This window comes from Macrosteles quadrilineatus, unplaced genomic scaffold (assembly GCF_028750875.1).
Source record: "Macrosteles quadrilineatus isolate MER2022 unplaced genomic scaffold, UCM_ALF_1.0 Scaffold_1__1_contigs__length_201487025, whole genome shotgun sequence".
Lineage (NCBI taxonomy): Eukaryota > Metazoa > Arthropoda > Insecta > Hemiptera > Cicadellidae > Macrosteles > Macrosteles quadrilineatus.
In genome coordinates this window covers 137,685,237-137,707,639 of record NW_026542594.1, presented here as the reverse complement: position 1 = coordinate 137,707,639, position 22,403 = coordinate 137,685,237, and the positions used below count along the sequence as shown (strand labels likewise).

The window sequence follows — 22,403 nt, the reverse complement described above, 5'->3', positions numbered from 1 at the left end:
TTCGTGGGTCTTAACATTCTCTCATTTCCATCCTTGTATGTTTTGGCAAGTTTGTTGTATGTAAAACAAAACATTTCTCACTTTGAAAAGATATCTGATGTTCACAACTATTGTACTAGATCTAAAGATAATCTGTCTACACTAAGGCATAAGTATACAGCCACTCAAAATAGTTTTGAGTACCAAGGTGTTAAAATGTACAATTTCTTGCCTGCATTCATCAAAAACCTGTGTGTTTCAAAATTTAAACATGTTTTAAAAACTACTCTAACCCAGGCTTGCCTGTATAAACATGAAGAGTACTTTGGTTTAGAGTTTTAGTTTTAGTTATTTTAGTTAACATCTTGATTGTTTTCTTTTTCTTTTGACGATTGTCATGAACTTTGTACTCAGTTTTAATGACAATAAAGCATTTCATTTCATTTCCACTCACTGTTGCCATGCCCGCTGTTGCTATCCCCGCTCATTTCGAGGTCATTGCACAACCCCTCCCTCCCTTCTATTGTTTTGCCTTTCTAGTGTTTCTATTCTGACTTTTTTAAACATAAATTTGTTGCTTACGCAACAGTTTAGTAGTGGAATTTTCTATTATGAAACAGTACTTTAAAACAAAATCACTACTGATCATGTCATTCCATTCTGTGTCAAGTCAGTATACAACGCCAGTCAGTCAGTCAGCCAGTCAGTTGCCGGCGACTGCTTTGAGGTAACCCAGCAGTCAAACATGATTTTTAAAAAATTTTTTTTTATTATTTAGTTTTGTAGAACATACTTTTCTGAACACGTAGATAATAAAATATTAAGGAAGAAAAATATTTTTTGAAATTTTCAACTACTTTTATTAACTCTTGCAGCTTAATTTAGCATGCCCGAGGTCCTACTACTAATCATGACGAATAGGGTACGCCGTCAAATATAAAATTTATGTAAACATTTTTTATTATTTAGTTTTGTAGAACACACTTTCCTGAACACGTACATACCAAATATTATGGAAGAAAAAATTATTTTAAGTATTACAGCGACTTTTATACACTCTTACTTTAGCATGCCAAAGGGTCCTACGGACGCGTTGCAGAAAGTCAACAGTCCCGGAAGGTCAAATAATTTATACCTGTGCCGCTAGGTCAAAAACTACAATGTTTGCAGTGTCTGTAGATCAAAAATCCCAGTAAGTCAAATAGTACAGTCTGGGCTAAAAACGTAGTCTATGTTAAAGCAATTGACTTATTGGGAATTTGACATAATGCAACAGCAGTTTTAATAAAACGAAATAAGATAAAATATAAGTTCAGTTTCGCTGAGTCAACAGTGCCGGAAGGTCAAAAGTATAATCTGTTAAAAACAACGATGGTCCTCTCGACGCATGACTTCAATAATTTCGTGTTTTGGTGTACTTAAAGTTGTGCTAAAATTTTGAAAATTGGCACAGAGCTTCTTGGTTAGTCCTACTCAATGACTATTTTGTTGGAACTTTAAACTATTTACCGATCTAATTAATAAAAATTGATATGTATGGTGAAATAGTTTTAAATCGTGATTTCTAACATGAAAAAGTTAGCATGCGAGATTTTTGTTTGTTTTTGGGTTAGAGAGGTTTTGTCTGTGGCAAAGTTGTAGCAAAAAGTGTGATGCGTAAAATATATTTTTTTGAATTTTTTACAATCAGTGGTTCAATAGATAACTTGGGTTGAAGAGGACGGCAAATTTAGCATTTCGCAACGCATGGAAAGAACTACATCGTACGATGCGACTGCTGAGTGGACTTTTAATTTACAGTTCTAAGGACAAGAAAAAGATGAATATACCTACAGATTACCAGTACATTCATATTATTTATAAAACATCTTTCTGTATTACCAGCTTACATTTTTCACTTATATTAATAAGAATACATCACAAACAAGGTGTTAAAAATAAGCGGAGAGACACTTTACCTAGTAATTCCTTGGGTCAAAATAAACAGAAAATGAACGATAACATTTTTTTCCAAAATCGTTTCGTTAACCAGATATCCGCCATTTTGTATTTTTTACATACAAATATTTATCTTTACACTTTTCCAACCGATGTTTATGAAACTTGGTATGTACGTTAAGGTAGGAGAGACCCATGTTATAAAAAAAGATTCATCTCGATTCACCCTAAAATTTCAAAATTTAACACTTAACTACAATATAATATACTTTACTATACCACAATATTTACGTATCACCATAAATCTTTAATAAAATAAAACGTCCACTTTTTAAAATCCAAAGTAAATCAATTTAATCTTCCTTTTTTGAAAAATATAGTAAAAAAAATTAAGCGATGTTAAAATAACGACAGGCGAGTTTCGATCTGGGTGTTTCAGGTTTGAACCTAGGAGGATTTAACATTAATTAACATTAATGTTTAATCCTCCTAGGTTTGAAGTGATTGAGAGGAATACATGAAACCGAAGGGGGGAGGTAACAACAAGTGCACTGGTACTTTTAATTCTCTTTGTCTATGCTAGTGTCCAATTACAATTTCAATTGTAATTGGGATATCGGATACGGTAAGAATTAGAGAAAACTTTAAATGGGGGACATTCCTTTATTTCTTGTGGCAGTTAAAAATATGATTTTAGTTTTTCGAAATTCAGGATTGAAATTTCTTATGGAACACCCTATATTTTATCATGTTTTCGGATAGAATATGCAATTTAAAAACTTTTTTATAATTGACATTTTTTCGATAAACCGACTCGTTTAGGAGTTATAGCCTATGGAAAAATGACTTCCGGTGTACATTTTACATCATGTAGCTCCTAAACAAGTAAGTTTATAGCAAAAATGGGAAGAGTAAAAAAGTCTTACAATTGCATCCACATTCCAAAAAGACCATAAAATTCATTAAAAATATGAATTATATTATTTAAAAAAATGGCGGCAAACTTGAAAAGTGGAAAACTTTTTATTTTATAGTCTTAAAGGAATGTAGATGCAATTATAAGCCTGATTTACTTTTTGCAATTTTGCTCTAAACTTACTCGTTTAGGAGCTACATGATGTAAAATGTAAACCGGAACTCATTTTTCCATAGGCTGTAATCCTAAACGAGTGGGTTTATCAAAAAAATCTCAAAGCTAACAAAGTTTTTAAATTGCATATTCTATCCGAAAACATGATAAAAAACTAAAATCATATTTTAACTGCCACAAAAATTAAAGGTATGTGCGCCATTTAAAGTTTTCTCTAATTCTTACCGTTTCCGATTTCCCAATGGTGGACTCCTTGAGTTGATCACCCTGTATATATGAATTTGAACGGAAGGTGTTTTTGGCCTCTAGGGACCTCAAAACGAAAAATTAAATCGGTCCCACGGGTCCAGGTGTTACCATAAGTACTACGGTAATAGCTTATTCCCTATATGGGATATTCGCCAAAAACGTAATAGTTATATAGAACAATATTACATTCAACCAGCTGTTAGTTAAAACAAATTATATGGGACTAAAACAAATCAATGATTATAAAGATTCCTTTAAAAATAATTTGAACATCCTACAATTTTACTATGCATATTTAATTAATCTGCCATCCTCATACCTAAGAATTGAATGTATCAATGGTCAGCATTACACATAGTATAAACATGTCAACTCTAAATATGTCTTTAAATTTGTTTCCAAATGCTGAATGTTTACAGCTGTTATGTTAAGCAAATTATATTGTACTAAAAGCTAGCTTAGAAGGTAAGCGTCGGCTGCTAGACTTTTTAAAAATTAAAACTTAATTTCTAAAAAACTGGGACCCTTAATTATAATTATGGCTTTGACATTCCCTAGTTCTCAAAATTATCTTTCTTTCAACATAAAAATAATGAAAATCCGTCGACTGGTTGATTCAGAATGTGAAAAACCTCATTTACGTTTTAATAATATATATAATAGTTTGGACAGGTTTCAACCCTTCCGAGGCGTAATACATTTACACAGTTTATGTGTAGACTACATTATAACTCATAAAATAGTTCTACAATTAAATGGATCTCCTTTTACAAACGTGTATAATAACCAGAAATTTTCAGATCGTCCTTGCGTGTATTTTATGCCACAAATTTTGACGAAAGGCTTTTCATTACATAAACTATACCTATTTACAGTGTTGACCAAACAGTTGGCAAGAAGCATTAATAGATAAGCTATGTACCAAATATGATAATTTTAGCTTTATTCTAATTATGACAAAACACGAAGTAACTAAAAGCGAGTTTTGTTGGTGTAGTAAGCGTTGCAGGAGGTCTACTTTACACTGAATCGACGTTCACTTTTATTGCTTTTGATCTTCCGGCACTGTTGACTCAGCGAAACTGAACTTGTATTTTACCGTATTTCGTTTTATGAAAACTGCTGTTGCATTAGGTCAAATTCCCAATAAGTCAATTGCTTTAACATAGACCACGTTTTTAGCTCGGACTGTACTATTTGACTTACTGTGATTTTTGATCCACAGACACTGCAAACATTGTAATTTTTGACCTAGCGGCACAGGTATAAATTATTTGATCTTCCGGGACTGTTGACTTTCAGCAACATTCCCGGGTCCTACTACTACCCGTGGACAGGGGGTACTTTTTTCGTTTTCCGAAAGTCAATTGGTGTTTAGTCAGGTACACTTTTCTTCCTCAATTATAATCCAATTTCAATAAAAATTGGTGTGTGTGTTCCTCAATTTTGAAACAATATAAGAAACAATAATAGGAATCAGTTTCCATGACAACCATAAATTTTTGAATTAAACAAATATTATATGTAAAAAAATTACAAAATAATTTATAAAATTTTAAAAATCATACAAAAAAATTAATTTTGCTCAAAAACTTTGTTTACTTCCTATTATTGTTGGTAATGATGTATTAAACTTAGTACAAAAATTTCAAGTTGATAGGTAAAAGTTGATTTGTAAAAGTTATGTGTACCTAAAAACTGCCTTTTTAACATGGGCGGGATAGGGACTGCTGGGTTACCTTGAGTTGACCTATTCTGTTGTGACAGCTATAAAATAGATTAGGACAACTACCTCTTGCTTATTTCCACACTGTAGAAATATTTGTATTACTGTATAACCTACAGTAATACAAATTATCCATCATTTTATGTAAACACAAGTTACATTTTAACAAATATTGATTTTTAACAATTTTAAACCAAACTGGCTCGAAACTGGAGAGTTCAAAGTCAAGCTTGAGTTTCAAGGCCGTACTCTACTCGAACTCAAAATCTCAAATACTCGCACATATCTAGACATTTTGTGTTAATAGTATAAAAAAAATCGGATCCATTAAAACCGGTCGCCATTTCATCGAAAAGTATTAAAAAGTATCCAGCCCAAGATCCTATTTTTTTTTCCGATCAGGCGTCGGTTCTAGCTCAGATCCGTCGGATCCCGTAGTCCAATATCTGGATCCGATCATCACTAATATATATATGAATTTGGACGGACAGTGTTTTTGGCCTCTGGGGGCATCAAAACGAAAAAGTGAATTGGTCCTGGGTACCATGAGACGTACAGTAATAGCTAATTCCCTATATGGGAAATTTGCTTAAACGGTTTTCGCTGCAGTATGATGAAAAGTGTTTTATTAAGAGAAGCAGAGAACAAATAAACATTCTAAAGTTACTATACAAACAAGTTTATTACTAAGTTTTGGAGAACAAAATAAATCTTCATATTTGAAGTCTTACACGTTTTGTACATCACAGTTTATGTACAAGAGATAAAATAATTAATACGAACACTCTTATGTCTAGTGTATCCTGGTTAGGTCTTCAACAATCTTGATCAAATCATCGACTGTAGCATCTTGCTTCATTCCTGAGCCATTATCAATCTACACATCAGAGAAACAAGTTAAAAAACAAACTAAAATCAATTCTTTTTCATATTAAATAACATTCAATTAAACTCAGGTATTCAAAACATAAATTGGGTTTTCGCCTTTTACATATTATCTGATATCCAATTTATTTACAGTTGGTATTCAATAATCTGACAGGGGGATGGATGAGTCATCCCTCATGGCTGATGTCTAAACAAAACACTAACTTGAGTGTTGTGTCACAGGAGTCACAACATCTATTTGTGGTTTCCAGTTTAGGTCCTTGCAGATATCAGTGGTAGGACAAGTAAATTTTTGGCTAACGATTTAAATATAAATTTAAACACGTCTGTTATGCAACAGGTAGGCCTATTTAAGATAATCTATATCTATAAAGGAGTAAGTATGTATGTATGTACCCTATGGACTATGAAACCGCTCGACAGATAGTAATAAGACTTTCATTTATACACCTAATGAAAAAAACAAAAAAACATTTTTTATCCACTGGCAATTAAGTAAAATAAATATTCTATTTTTGTTTTTCGTATACATTTTTATTATTTTTCGTAAAGAACAAATTACCATTTAAAATAATAGTTTGTAGCGCAGAAAAGTGCGCCGGGTAACTGCTAGTTAAGAATATAGGTTGTACAGGCCATGATGCAGCTGTTCACATTTTCATAACGTTTTATTTTCAATGAAGTTTTCCCATGATGGTATTTGTATGGGTAATTTAATTTTAAGCTTTAACATTCATGAATCATCTTGTACAAGAATATCAATTGTTTCTAATGATGCCCAGACAGATAATTTAGTCGAGGAGTACAGAATAAATCATTTATGCCGTAAATACACTAATTGAATTGAATTATAAGTAGACTTAACATAGCTTCAGGATTAAAAGTACCTAATATAAAGATAATCTGAATTTGGTACCCCTTCCCTACCCACTATTGTAGGCTGGGTCGATTCCTGTTACCTGGATTAATGGTAGGAATGGTATACGAAATGTGAAATGTGATTCAATTGTTTGCCTGTTTTATAGAAACAACTAACAGAGTACCTGTCTTTCGTACGGAGTTGGCGTATAAGTATTACTCGTTGGCAGTGTTATACTCGTGCTTTATGTTTGCAATGGGGGAGGAAAAATGGAGGGGTTTGAGAAAATGTATTCTTTAAATTAACGGTATGCTATAGTATAACACATCTGCAATAGCCATAATGTCCTACCACTGCACCTAAACAATATAAAAAAGTAAACCATCAAACATTCACACAATATCATACATTTTTTTATTAAGTTAAAAACATAAATATAACTGTTAGTGTTAAATATTCTACTTTGACAGTTATCATTGTGTATCACAGCTTTTTGTTGCTGCTTGTTTCAAATTAGCTGATTTCATAAATGCAATATAAACTAGGATTGCTTTCAGAGAGGTGAAAGCCAGTTGAGTGGAACAAACATGATTTGATATTTGTATAAGTAACTAAATGTAAAAAAGTCAAACTAATTCTTGTTTTAACGATTAAAATTATAATAATTGAAATTTAGTTTTTTTACTACATCTTATTAATGAGTTATAGCAAGAATAAATCAAATACATTTCTAATAAACTACAAACAATTATTCAATAGGCTATATAATTAGAAATTAGTAGCCTACTTCTGAACAGGCCGAGACAATTATCCATACCTTGGTTAAAAGTGGACTTCTATAAGCCTAGGTAATTAATTATTAACTTATTATTATGGTTGTAACTGGACATATGTATAGTCCGTGGCTTGGCAATCAAATAACAGTATTTATATACGATAGGCTACTGTTATCAACATTTGAAATTACTGAATTGTAACCAAATTACTGTTTCACAAAATGCAGATTCTATTTTCAGCCGAGCCATTAAAATGAGGATTTGCCGAACAATTATTAATTTTACAGAACAGTATTAAATGAGATAATACTTTTCACATTTCATAAATTATATGTTAGTTTTGCTATGGCCAAAGGTCCAAATCCAAATGTTCTTTTCTTTTGGTCAGTATGTTGTAATTTGCTAGAATACTGTAGATGGTTTGTTAAGACCATATGCAAGCATTTTTGAAATCGTTTCCCCGTTTAACCAACTATTTAAAAGATAAAATATAATATAGTGCAACAAAAATAAACAATCCGATCACCTACCTATAACCTACTATTTACCTTCCTAATCTAACCTTATACTTCAAAACACTTAATGTAGTCACGAATACTCATAAACCCCGACTTACCTTCCCCACATGACTAAATTAGATCACAGTGTTCAATCTGCGTTTTATTAATAAGTGTAATAACTTACTGTACCATCGCTGTAGTTCAACATATAACCTGTGAGGTATTATTGGATTAAATATCGATTTTGATGCGGTTCGATATATCGCTTATTAAATCCTTATTTCTTATCAGCTGGCAACACAAATATGTGCCCAAGAGTAAGTAGTCACTGCGATATGCTCCGCGCATTGAGAAAGTAGATCCGTATATTTTCGCAATTTACGTTATAATTTATGATAAGCGTGGTGTCCGAGTCTCTGACCATAAATTGACTTTTTGTGACATACCCGTTAAGCATTACAGAACCACTGAAAAGGCAAAATATATCACTTACAGAGACTTTTCAAATTTTAATATAGAGAATATGATTGAGTGTGCTTCCCAGGTTAAATGGAACACAGTCCAAAAAATGAGTGATGTAAACAATATATTAAACTTCATAACCACTGCTATTTTAGAAATGTTTAATCGAAATGCCCCATTAGTAACAAAAAGGGTTACTAGAAAGAAAGCACCGTGGAGAAACCAAAATATTATATATCTCACAAAGCAAAAGAACTTTTGGAAGAAAAAGCTAATGATTTCTAGAAATGACATGGACAAAGATCAATACTGTAGAGCTAGAAATGCTCTAAACAGTGCTATTAGAAGAGCCAAACGAAATTATTTCCAGAGAGAATTAGCAAAATGCTCAAATTCAAAGGATTTTTGGAAAAAAATTAAGATGAGTGGGGCAATTAAGGCAAAAAATGCTGAACTCCCATCATTTCTTAGTAATCCAGATGAAATTAATAAACATTTTTCAATGATGGGAACTGGCTCTCAATTTCACTTTGAAACTCTTGATTATTACTTAAATAACATTTCTCAGAGTGTAGAAAACACATTTTCTTTTAGAGCAGTAACAGTAAGAGAAGTAAAAGATGCCATAAACAAGATCACCTCTATGGCTGTTGGCATTGACGAGATAACGATCAGCATGATAAAGATGGTAAGTCCGTACTGTATTGAGGCCATCACGCACCTGTTGAATGTTTCTTTGGCTACGGGGGTGTTTCCGGATGACTGGAAGGAAGCCATTGTCATTCCTCTGGCCAAAGTTGGTGCTCCCTCTTCTTTGGCCGATCTTCGCCCCATCTCTGTGTTACCCGCCCTCTCCAAGGTCTTGGAGACTATTGTTGTCTCTCAGTTGGTTGAGTTCCTGGAGTTGGAGTCAATAATTCCAGCAACACAATCTGGCTTTCGTAGGGGGTACAGTACTTCAACTGCTCTGTTACTGCTTTGTGATGATGTCATAAAAGCTAGAGCTGAAAAGAGGTGTACTTCTCTGGCAATGCTGGATTTTTCGCAAGCCTTCGACTCTATTGATCACGATCTACTGTTGGCCATGATGTATCACTACAGATTTGACCAGCAGGTAGTGTCGTGGTTTCACTCCTACTTGAACGGAAGATGCCAAAAGACCAAAGTTGGATCTGAGATCTCCGCCCCCATGCAAAAGTCCAAAGGAGTCCCACAGGGCAGCTGTCTTGGACCTGTCCTGTTTACTTTGTTTGCCGCATCTATGGGAAGAGATTTGCGTCATTGTCGGTTGTATTCATACGCTGATGATGCTCAGCTGGCTTTTCAGCATGACGCTGACCCAGCAAATCAGGCAGTCTCTGATTTCAATTCTGATTTGGATTCTGTCTTTGCATGGTCTATGTCCCATGGCATCAAGCTGAACAGAGACAAATGTTCATTGGTGACTTTTTCTGTCAGCAGGGTTGTTCGGTCCGAGCCCCTGTCTGGAGTATGCCTTGGCGGAATTCCGCTCAAAGAGTGTAAAGCTCCCAAGCTTCTTGGGCTTCATTTCGATCCTGAGCTCTCCTTTTCTGATCATGTGAGTTACGCATGCCAGAGAGCAATAGGTCGTCTGAGAATGCTGTACAGGCATCGTGACTTGTTCCCCAAACCCACCAAATTTCGGCTTGTGCAGGCACTTGTACTGTCTGTGTTTGATTACTGTCTTCCGGTGTATGGTAATGTTATATCACTGGGAGACATGAGTCGGATGCAGAGGGTGCAAAACATGTGCGTCAGGTACGTCTGCGATCTGCGAAAATTTGATCGAATTTCATCAGACCTCACATCTCTTGGCTTATTGCCTATGGCTGACCTGTGCCTTTTACGCACTTCCTGCATCATCCGGAGGGTACTGTCAGAGGAGAGACCTCAGTACCTGAAGGTAAGACTGAGAGCTCGCTCTGAGATGCGATCCCGATGCACACGGCAGGATGACATGCTGGAGATGCCCCGTGTGCGCTGTGAGTCCGACCGTTGTGGGTTTTCTTATTTTGCCCCTAAAATCTGGAATAAATTGTCATCCAGGACTGAGCCAGGGGTGTTGGACAGTGAAAAGTCATTTAAAAAATATATAACAAATGGTTTGAAGAATGGTAAAATAATTAGGAATAGAGAACATATTTTAATTTTTAATTAGCCTAACTTAAGATTTGAGAGTTGCTTTTGTTTTATATTATTTATTTATGTTGACGTGAGTTGTTTTGAAAAACATATGTTGTAATATGAAAAACGCTCAAGAATAAAGACGATTTTCATTTCATTTCATTTCATTTCATTTCATTTCATTTCAATTTGCAGTGAATTCCGCGCCTTAAAAATGTTTTAAAGGTATTTTATAAAGATCGTAGGAATGGTTTAAAAACTTTTAAAAGAAAAGTCTAGAAAGTTTAGAAATGCCTGATGTTTCTCTAGTTTACATTTTTCTGGTTAATTCATAAAACTGTCATAACTACTTTAGTCCCATGCCTAATGTTAAAAATTGGAAATTTAAAGTTTGTTTTAAATTGCATTAGCATTATCTAATTGAAATTTGTTTGTTTACAAACCATCTCACTATTATTCCAAGTAATCTTGTTAAGTTTGGCTGAAATGTGTTCAGCCGTTATTGAGTGATGGTGTTATATTGTTTGCATTGAAGTTGATCCCAAAGAGCTTCGCTCGCTCCGCTCAACAAATAGTGCTGCACCCTGATGGTAAACCTTATAACTTTTTAATGCTATTGAATATCATAGAACCAACTTGTTTAGTTAGAACAGCTGATCAAATTATTGAATTCCTTTTAAATAGGAATACTCCTAAGGCTACGATTATACTAGGAGGCTGGCGGATGGGATGCTGGTGTCCGGAACGCTAGCATCCCAACTTCGGAATGTTATTTTATTTTAATGTTTTGTCCCTTTTTGTACATATCTATTTAAATACCATTAGGTTTAACCAAAATATATTTGTATATATATGCTGCTTCAGGGGTTCTAATAAAGTGTGTTTTTAGTAAAATATCAATATCTTGATCTTAGTATAAAATAAAAAATGTAGGGGTGTGCGAGTACTCGAATCTTCGAGCTTTTCATTATTCGGCTCGGCTCGGGGCATTTTGAAAAAGCTCGAAGTTCGAGCCGAGCTTTTAATACTAAGTCAAAACTAAAAAAAACACTTAATTTGTGTCGTAATTGAAAACAAAGTTATCACAATTCTACGTTGTTCATGCATTCGAGGTTTGATAAGCACGAACCTCGGCTCAGTCAAGACGCAATGATTATCGAACGTAATTTTGAGGAGATACGAAAGAGACAAACTACCACCCATCGCGTTGTCTTTCTAACACAGCTATTCGTATAGTAATCTACAACGCAGTGCGAGTGCGTGATTAGCTCGTCGCTATGACAACACACGGTTGCCGTGACAACCTACAGTGCGCACTGAGCACTGCGCCTTGTGTGGGATGGGAGATTGTACCAACAAACTATTTCAGGAATTCCATTTTGGGACGGATGATGAAAGATAAGGAAGGAACAAAAAGTGGTCACGTGTGCCACACACGTGGTACACAGGTGGTAGTGGGCGACACAATAAGGCTGTAAACGAGTGTCGCGTCATTGTTCCTTGTTTCTTTGTTTGTTTACTTTTTCAGATTCCTTATCAAACGCCCCTATCTGCTATTTCTCTTTCTCTCTCTCCCCCTCCCTCTCTCTAACGATGTACTGATTAAACAGATTGTGGTTGATGAGTTTTCTACTTATACGTTTCCCTGTGGTTATTTTAGTTCAATCAATCCCATAACCTTTGTATTGTTTATCAAAATAATTAATTAATCTGTTTTGTATTTTATTTCCTTTAAACCAACCCCTATTTACTATCTGTATTTTATAAAATAAAATTTTTGTTTATAAAGTTTGACAGGCCACACAATTTTATACCTATTTTATTTTGTATAAAGTAACAGTTACTTTGATGATTATATACGGTATATATCAATAAGTGCTGCATGCTGTAATAAATGCTTTTTATTATCAAAATAAGTAATGAATTATTAATTGTTGATAATACATGGGTCATCGAATACCATAATGTGATGTAGTTTCCTATTTGTAACTTGCAAATAATAATAATTGATAGTTAATTCTGGAAAATGAAAAATAGAGAACACATTCATAAACCTGTTGTCAAAACAGCAACGCGGGTGTAAGGGTTTATTGTTTCAGAGGCAAGGGTGTTTCAAGGACAAATCACTATTCGCACACCCCTAAAAAATTCCAAATTTGATAAAAGCAGTTTGAAAGAGAGCGTCTCGGATATTAGCAGCCTAGTATAATGCACCGTATTCAAACCAATGCCCCACAACAGATTTTGTGCATCCCAAGAGAGACAAAGTCACCGGACGCTCGAATTTCAGCTTTGCAGCCGGGAGGCACCAATTCGAGAGTCCGGTGGTTTTTTTAGCATCCGACGCTATCATCCCTAGTCCAATCGCCCCCATTTGATTAAATGCCCTGTTAGCATCCGGGACAACAGCGTCGTAGTATAATTGTAGCTTAAGGTTACATTGGAAAACTCCAGAGTCACTGGGGTGGAGCCCGAAAGGATTTTTGAGATAAAAATAGGTCTATATGTTAATCGAGAATGTGAGCTACCATCATGGCAAATTTCAGCCCAATCTGACCAGTAGTTATTGCGTGATTGAACTTAAAAAAAAAACACACAAATTTCACATTTATGATATTAGTAAGATAAGATATTTGCTCCAACTAAAGGCCTAGGATGAAATTAAAACAGAAGGTTACAAATATTTTTTCAGTTGGATAAAAAATAGAAGTAAAAAATAAATAAATTATGCAGCAGGAGTAAGACTAACCTGGAGGCCTGTGGCTACTTCTTGCATGTCTTTATGTGAGAGATCAAGAAAACTTTCGATGAGATCTCCATCTATAAACCCTTCGCTAGGTTCTGTCTTAACTTCTGTGTTGAAAGACCGCCAAAACCCGTGCTCTATCTTCCCAACTGGCTTGATAGTTTGTGTCAATCGGTCTTGCAATTCATACAAAAAGTCGAACAGCTCACTTTTGATTTGTGTCACTAGACCTGAAAAAATGTACAAAATTCTTCATTACATAAAAAATGTAAACTCTTCATTGAAACAGACAGCTCTGAATTAGTTGTTCCTCCATAATGATATCATCAACATTGTTTATAAAATTTTTTTATAAAACCACTTTTGTAAAAAAAAAATGGTGTTTCTTTAGTGTAATGTGTTTTATATTAAACTATTTCTGCCCATCATTTATATACATTTCCCACATTATTGATTTGAAACATCACAGTTCATTAGACAAAAATAAAATTGAAGAATAACAAAGAAATATCAATGATAGGTTCAAGGTCAAATTATCCCTTGTACTGACAATCATCTGCTCCTTACACGTCTGTTTGCTGAGGGCTTACTATGTCTGGCTAATTAGTAACCATGACAATTTTATTAGCCTGTGTTTAGAGGATTAATTAGTAACCATGGAAACTTTAGTAGCCTGTGGTTGGGTCATTAGTAACTATGGCAACTTGTTGAATGTGTGGATGAAGAAAACCCTATGAAAGAATAGAAGAACAAGGAGAAAGAATAAGCAACGTTTTATGTAATTGTTATCTTTATTTTATTTGTTGTGTTATTATATTATCTATTTTCAATTACCAAGATTTTATACTTTTATGAGTTATCTAATGTTTTTATCTATTAATTTGAAACATGTGGCAGTTGCTTATATGACTAGCAGTAGCTTACTAGACTTTCTCTATTGTTCTGTTCTTAACTGTGATTTATTGGTTCTTCCCAGTGTTTGGCAATTCTTTTGTTTGAGTAAAAGTTTGAGTTAGCTGTGATTCTAAACATTCCACTTTTTAAAACTGAACTAAAGTTAATGCCTTAACATATGATGATTGCTACAATGCTAATTGTATTTTGATGATGTAATATGCATTTTATCACATTAATGTCCATTAATACAATATAAAGCAATATAATGCAATATAATAGTAAAACTACTATTCGATTCGATTCGTTCTATCTGCGAGTATTCAATTTTTTGAATAGTCTGACGGTGGTCGAATAGTTCGGACATTTCGAATACTTCGCATCTGGTCACATAATTAGTTGGAGCTTTGGAAAACATAAAACACATCAAGTTGAGCAAACAAGTGTTTCAAGTAATTAATAAAAAATTACCATCGGGCTAAAATACGAATAGTAATCAGTTTCTATCGACTATCAAATGACAACGTTTCATTTTCAACTATTGTGTAATCGTGTCGTGAGTTTCCGATGAAATAATGTCCTCCGCCATTAGCCAAATAAACAAGGTCTGTAAAATAGTTCCGTTCTAACTTTGTTTGAAAATAAATAAAAACTGTTAAGCTGCTTCCGATTAAATAAAAATGCAATACAATATTTAATTAAAACTCACTTAGATATTTTATTTTATTATTTTTCAACATTATTAAACTCATTATGTGCTGCAAAACACTACGTTAGCATTCATCCGCCTTTTTATTGTTCTTGGCGATGGCGATCGGGTTCAAGTTCCGTTTTGTTCTGGGATCACGGTAGACCTACATAAATCTAGCATACGACATAGATGTGTCTATTTCAAGCGAAGTAAAACTGAAAATGTGATGGCGAATAAGATACTGGAACAAATTATACTGAGTTATACATGGTAACAAAACGCGCACCGTCACCTTTATAAACTTGAAATATGATATATACAATGTTGTCTGCTAGATAGATTTGTCGTGATCCCAGAGTAAAACGTAATTCGCACTTGCCATAAGTCTGCTTCTATTCTTCTGCTTCTCTAGCAGACAACAATTTCTGTTCTTTCTTTTTTCTATTGCATTTGCTTTAGCGCAAGCTGTGTTACAAGACAAGAAGTTTTGAGGTTGGAGTTTAGAGACAGTTTGTTTGGCACGTCTGCGCTAAGAATTTCAGCTAAACTTAGGCTAGTCAAAATTTTTGTATATCTTGACAACAGTTGCTTTTATATAGTTGGATATTGCCTAAAAGTTGTAGCCCTAGGCTTCATTTAAGTTTAGTTGAATGACACAAGATGGATTCAGATGAAGAAGCCGATTTAGGCCTAAATGTGCCTTCAACATCATCACAAGAATTAAAAAATAAGTAAAGGAGTTTAATTTGGGATTTTTTTGTCAAAAAGGACTCTGTTGCAGAATGCAACACGTGTAGAAGGTCCTTAAAAGTAGGTTAAGAGTTAATAATTATACATTTCCTATGTAACTTAATAAACTCATTCTAAAAATGCCTAAGTTTAAGTTAGCCTACATTTAGGCTAAAAGGGGCTTTATTATTTCAATTGAAGATTGAAACTAGGTATTGTAAATGGTTAAAAATAGGGTCTAGGTTCTTGTACCTTCAAACCTAGTTGTCCAGTAGCCTAAGCCCAAGTCATGAGATTAGGCTATGTTAAGTTATGACAACAAGTTTTACTTATTTTAGGCATAAGTTACCTTTTTAAAGATTATGTTCTAAAACATAAACTTAGGGCTGACAGTAAGTTGTAGGCCTAAATCCCTACTTAGTAAAAGAAAACAATGTGCGTTTTTATGTGGTTATAATCAAATCACAGGTGATTATCACTACCCAATTGGTTGAATGTGTTTTACAAAATTTTTTATTGGTAGTGCTTTATAACTTTGACTAATAAAACTTGGTTCAGGTTTGTACCTTTACCTATTAGGTATCTAAGTTCAGTTACCTATTGAATTAAACTAGGCCTAAGTAAATTAAATAAACGAAAGATACATTTACAATCTACACTTATTCTGAAAAAAAATATATACCAACAGTTTTAGTAATTAAGTTATTGAGAGTTGGCACTGGTCCAGAATGGCACTGTGTCTGCAGTCTGGCAAGAAATGCCCCACGGGATGAGCCAGTAAAGCTCCTTGGATTTCATCTGGATAGGAAGTTGGCGTGGAACGATCACATCAGCAAAGTTAGTAGCAAACTTTTTAGGGTATGTTGCCTGCTGCTCAAGCTACAAAATTTCATCACTCAGCCATACCTGCTGAACATCTACCATGCTATGTTCCACTGCCATGTGAGCTACGGCCGATTGCTATGGGGTCATGCTGCGGATGTTGAGGACATTTTAGTGCTGCAAAAACGTGCTGTAAGACTCATTACTTTTAGTGACCGCATTGCCCACTGTAAGATCTTCGCAAGATTGGGAATTCTCACAGTCTACAGCCATTATATCCTGGCTTGCTCACTACTGGTATATGACAATTACGACAATCTCCAACTCCGTTCAGCATTTCACAACCACCAAACAAGGCAGCACGAGCTACTGGATGTGCCTAGGGTTAGGCTTGCAAGATCGCAAAGGAGCTATAATACAGTGGCAATTCAAATTTTTAATAAGCTGCCTCACTCGATCAAGCGTCTTGGGCGTAAACTTTTCATGAAGAAGCTCGTCTCTCTCCTTAAGTCAAGAGCGTACTACTCACTAAAGGATTTTTTTGAGGATAGTTTTCCTGAATTGTCTGACTAAACCGCATATCCACATGCCAAAGTTTTTGTAAATATTTATGTTTGTATCTACTCGAATTCAGTTGTTTTTAAATGTATTTTTGTATATATTGAAATTCTGACGCCATCAATCCCTTATTGGGTAAAAGATGAAGACATGGTAATAAGGTAATAATAAGTTTACTTGACATTGATTTCAAGTCTTCATCATTTGAGGGTTAGTATTCGGTTAAAAAATGTTCACTATTCGAAAGAAAGTATTCGATTCGAAAAAATTCGAATTTGACTCGAAATTCTCTCTATTTGATTCGAAAAGAAAAAGTGGTATTCGCACACCCCTAAGTAATATGTTTACGTCTTGTTGCATTAACCGGAATTAACATTGCTCTTATGGCGGACAAACCGAAGATGGCCGCTAGCTTCCATTAACTCCCTTGGAGAACAATACAAAATTTCAAAGAACATTTTCTAATCCCACAGTATAATATATTTTTAAATTATTATCACTTTGGTATATGAAAAAATATTTTTGGACGATAAATAACTCTTCAGCAGCTGTTTGAAATTATCCAAGATGGCCTCTAGCCTCCAAGGACTCTCAAAGTTTCTCACTGGTCTTAGCAGTTGGTGTATACCCTGAATCTTATGTGTAAAAATGCATTAAAATTTAAATTGACGGGTGACGCCCCATCAAAACCATTAGAGCTGACAGAATCATTGTAGTCTTTTTAATACACAATAATTACCAATAGCTCCGCTGACAGTCCCATAAAGCACACATCCCTGTGTAGGAGTAGACGTCTCTCCAATGTGGTGCATCACCAGTGAGCCATGTCTAAACACATTCACCATGTCTCCAAGGTGGAAATGACCCACCTCCTGCATCTGCTGTCTTTCTTCATCACTAGTGGATGAGCTACAACATCAGCATTAGAGTAGCTAGCTCATTATTTGTTTTAATTACAGCACATATTATTACTTTTATCAGTAGACATAGGCGTATTCTATTATACAATGAGAATGATGGAATGAGGATTTTCTCATTACAGTCAATGTTCAAGTTAAACAGGACATACTCTATATTTACCACTTGAGAAAAAACACGAATAAATAATAATTTATTTAAAGATGGACGGGGTTTTACTTTTAGTTTGGTAAAGGACGAGATTTTAATTCACTCGAAACAAAGAATTTTTTGTTTGTTTTAACCCTACGACTAGCAATATGACGATTCTCGTCAAATGTCTGTGCTTCCAAAATGCCCATATGACAAGAATTGTCATATAGTGTCACGTTTTTATAAACAGCTTATAACTCATTTTAAATTATTCCAAAACCAAATAATTTTTATACCATTTGAAAGATGAGATTCCAAACTTTCATTTTCATATATAAACGCATCTTGTAGTCTTAACAGTTCAACAGTTCGTTACAATTCAAATTAAAATTTATTAGGCACGAGACGATTTTGAGTTTGCGCGTCAATTCATTACTCATGTTCAATAAATCGTAGTGCCGATAATCTTGCATGAAACCGGTTCCAGTTGTGGTTGGTCCCAATTGTAAGATTTTGTTCTGGAGTTTATTTTCGTATTAAGAACCAAGTGATGATTATAATGTCAGAGAATTTGGGAAATAATATTTAGAAATCAGCTGACATTTGAAATGACGAAAATCGTCATATAGGCAATGACTAATAAATCAGTTAAGGATTGTGTTAGCGTGATACAATTTAAATTGATATGTAGCCAGAAATAAAGACGCACAATTTGAAATACACTGGTGTTGTTGACAAATTAGCTGTTTCTTTGGTGACAGTCGCCATTACTGTTGTGCTGCATTCACGTGTCGTGAGTCTTGCAAACGAGCTGTAAATGTACGTACTTTTTAGCGAATTTCCCATATAGGGAATAAGCTATTACCGTAGGTCTCATGGTAAGACCTAGACCCGGGACCGATTTACTTTTTCGTTTTGAGGTCCCCTGAGGCCAAAAACACCATCCGTTCAAATTCATATATATATATACATATATATTTATATATATATATATATTTATATATGTGTCCGTTAGCGCAATAACTCGAGCAAAATTGATCCGATTTTGATTAAATTTGGTACAAACGTGTAAACCTACATTTATTCGAACGAGTTCGCGAACCAGCATAATCAGACCATGGGATCAGGGGTTTATGGGGGGTTTTATGGGGTAAAAATGGGTTTTTCTCATTTTTGACCCTAAAAAACTTTAAATTTCTAAATTTCTCTCTAGACCATTTTGAAGAGCTTAAAAAAACAAATAATTTAGTATATTGAAGTGTTTTTGAATGTTCATTGACTACGGAGAAAATTTAAAAAATTATAAATTTAAAATTCCCATGTTATTCTTATGGAGAATAAATAAACTGTTCTAGTTTGCTTGTTTATGGATATATTTTAATCAAATTTGGCAATTTGGTTTATTTCTAGGGATGGTCAAGTCTCGAAATTTCGGGAAATTTTCGGGAAATTTTCAATCTCGTTACACAAGACGAGATTACTTTTTGGCCGAGATTTTTATCGAGACGAGAATAAAAAAAAAAAAAAAAAAAAAAATTAAAAACGCCTGCAGAAAGTCAATGCAATACCTGCAATACAGGAGCGTGTTGTGATTGCGTTTTCTTTTCAAAGGCGTTCTTATTTAATTAATTCTTTTAATGTAAATATTACTTTAATTCTTTTAATGTAAATATTACTTTCATTATTTTAATAATATTACTTTAATAACATTTGAGAAGTTTTGTTAAGTGTAAGCAGTGTGAGGAATGTTTTATTACTATAAAAAAAGTCAAAACAAGTAACTATTTTATAAAAATTAATATTGCTTTTATTTTATGATTTATTTTATTTTAGGATAAGTTGAACTCTATCCTAACTGATATCACCATGTTTCCTAATCGTAGGCATTTTTAATAAGTTAGGCGTCATTAATAAAAAAATGTTATGCTGATGTTATTTAATGAAAGATTGTAAATATTCTTGCCTATTATCATTATTTTAGTATTTAAACAGTCATCTAACAATGTTACAAAATCAGGTAAAAATTTCGAACGTGCATTTCCCGTTGTGTATGAGAAGAGAAATCTCGTCTCGATCTCGTCTCAAAATTTTATGAGAAATAAAAAATCTCGTCTCGTCTCGTCTCGAACTAAAAATTCAATCTCGTCCATCCCTATTTATTTCATACTAAGCTATCAATATTTCAGTTGAAAAAACACACCTCAACATCTTCCCCGTAGCAGCAAACCTAACTACTCACTAAAATTAATGTTATTTAAATAGGAAATAAATCTGAACATTTATAGGGAATATTTTAGTAGAAATCAAGCCGGGTAAATCAAAATTCGCTTAGTATGCAGGTTTGCTGCGACGGGGGTATTATTCATGAATATTTGTGTTTTATGGTTACAAATGTGTTGTTTTGTTGAGTGATGTGATTATGATTTTTATCCATAAAACAATACATGTGTAACAATAAAACACAAAGGTTTCCTAGTAAATTATGGAAAATGATTAGTATTTGTGGTAAAATGTTTGATTATGAAATAATGTCGCTTGCTTTTTAGTGACAATGAAACGCTCAAGACCAAGTGACATGCCAATTGACCTTGACCGCCTACTTGCTGAACAGTGTGTCTCTCGTCTAAAATACTTATGGAACCTTTTTATTTATTATTTATATATATATATATAGGTATATTTTCTTGTTTAGAAATATATATACTTTTAATATTTGTACCTTTTATTGTAATATAATAAAGTAAAAAAATATATACAGCTTTGAATAACTTATTTTCCTTTACGACAAAAATGATGTTTTCTTTTCCAACTCAAATAAAACTTATAAAACAGTTATTACTGTGCACTAAAGTGTATTATATCATACACAACTATATTATTACATTTACTAATATAACAGTCTTGGCTAGTTACAGTTATATTTGATATTTTTTCTGCGTTTCAAATGGGAGTGTTGCTGAAGGTCTAAGTCCCGGAAGGTCTAATTAGACCTTCGACACACATTTTGCAGTTTGTACTTGTTGCTGAGGGTCTAATCTGGCAGTATGTTGAAGGTCTAAGTCCCGGAAGGTCTAAGAGTACAGTCAATGCAAAAAACTCATCCACTGATACTGTTTTAGACCTTGCAGGATTAGACCTTGGGCATACAATGTATATTTTGTAAATAAATTATTATAAAACGAGAGTTGCTGAAGGTCTAATTCCCGGAAGGTCTAAGATGTGGGCGGGCATTGCGTCACCAGAGATGAAGGCTATACAGGCAGGCAATAACGCAACAACTTTTAGAGTTGTAATAATTTTAGTGATCTCACGTCTTTTTTTTGCTGGCTCGTTATTACAAGTACGATGGAGATAAAAAAAATTCTTATTTATATTAGGGAATGTTGCTGAAAGTCAACAGTCCCGGAAGATCAAATAATTTATACCTGTGCCGCTAGGTCAAAAACTGCAATGTTTGCAGTGTCTGTAGATCAAAAGTCCCAGTAAGTCAAATAGTACAGTCCAAGCTAAAAACGTGGTCTATGTTAAAGCAATTGACTTATTGGGAATTTGACCTAATGCAACAGCAGTTTTAATATAACGAAATACGGTAAAATACAAGTTCAGTTTCGCTGAGTCAACAGTGCCGGAAGATCAAAAGCAATAAAAGTGAACGTCGATTCAGTGTAAAGTAGACCTCCTGCAACCCTTACTACACCAACAAAACTTGCTTTTAGTTACTTCGTGTTTTGTCATAATTAGAATAGAGCTAAAATTATCATATTTGGTACATAGCTTATCTATTAATGCTTCTTGCCAACTGTTTGGTCAACGCTGTAAATAGGTATAGTTTATGTAATGAAAAGCCTTTCGTCAAAATTTGTGGCATAAAATACACGCAAGGACGATCTGAAAATTTCTGGTTATTATATACGTTTGTAAAAGGAGATCCATTTAATTTTAGAACTATTTTATAAGTTATAATGTAGTCTACACATAAACTGTGTAAATACGCCTGTGTATTACGCCTCGGAAGGGTTGAAATCTGTCCAAACTATCATATATATTATTAAAACGTAAATATGGTTTTTTCACATTCTAAATCAACCAGTAGACGGATTTTCATTATTTTTGTGTTAAAAGAAAGATAATTTAACTAGGGAATGTCAAAGCCATAATTATAATTAAGGGTCCCAATTTTTTAGAAATTAAGTTTTAATTTTTTTTTAATCTAGCAGCCGACGCTAACCTTTTAAGCCAGCTTTTAGTACAATATAATTTGTTTGCATAACAGCTGTAAACATTCAGCATTTGTGACACAA

At 33.9% G+C, this 22,403-nt stretch overlaps 1 protein-coding gene across 1 annotated transcript in view; it reads right to left on the bottom strand.

Moving 5' to 3' along the window:
* Positions 1 to 5,645: 5,645 nt before the first annotated feature.
* Positions 5,646 to 22,403, bottom strand: part of LOC128985557 (DNA damage-binding protein 1) — a 154,199-nt gene continuing 137,441 nt past the window's right edge. The window contains exons 16-18 of the mRNA XM_054405159.1: positions 17,792 to 17,961; positions 13,362 to 13,588; positions 5,646 to 5,859 (exon numbers count right to left, since the gene is read on the bottom strand). Of these exons, the coding sequence (XP_054261134.1) occupies positions 5,776 to 5,859; positions 13,362 to 13,588; positions 17,792 to 17,961 (481 nt within the window). The 3' untranslated portion in view covers positions 5,646 to 5,775. The remainder of the gene's footprint in view (positions 5,860 to 13,361; positions 13,589 to 17,791; positions 17,962 to 22,403) is intronic.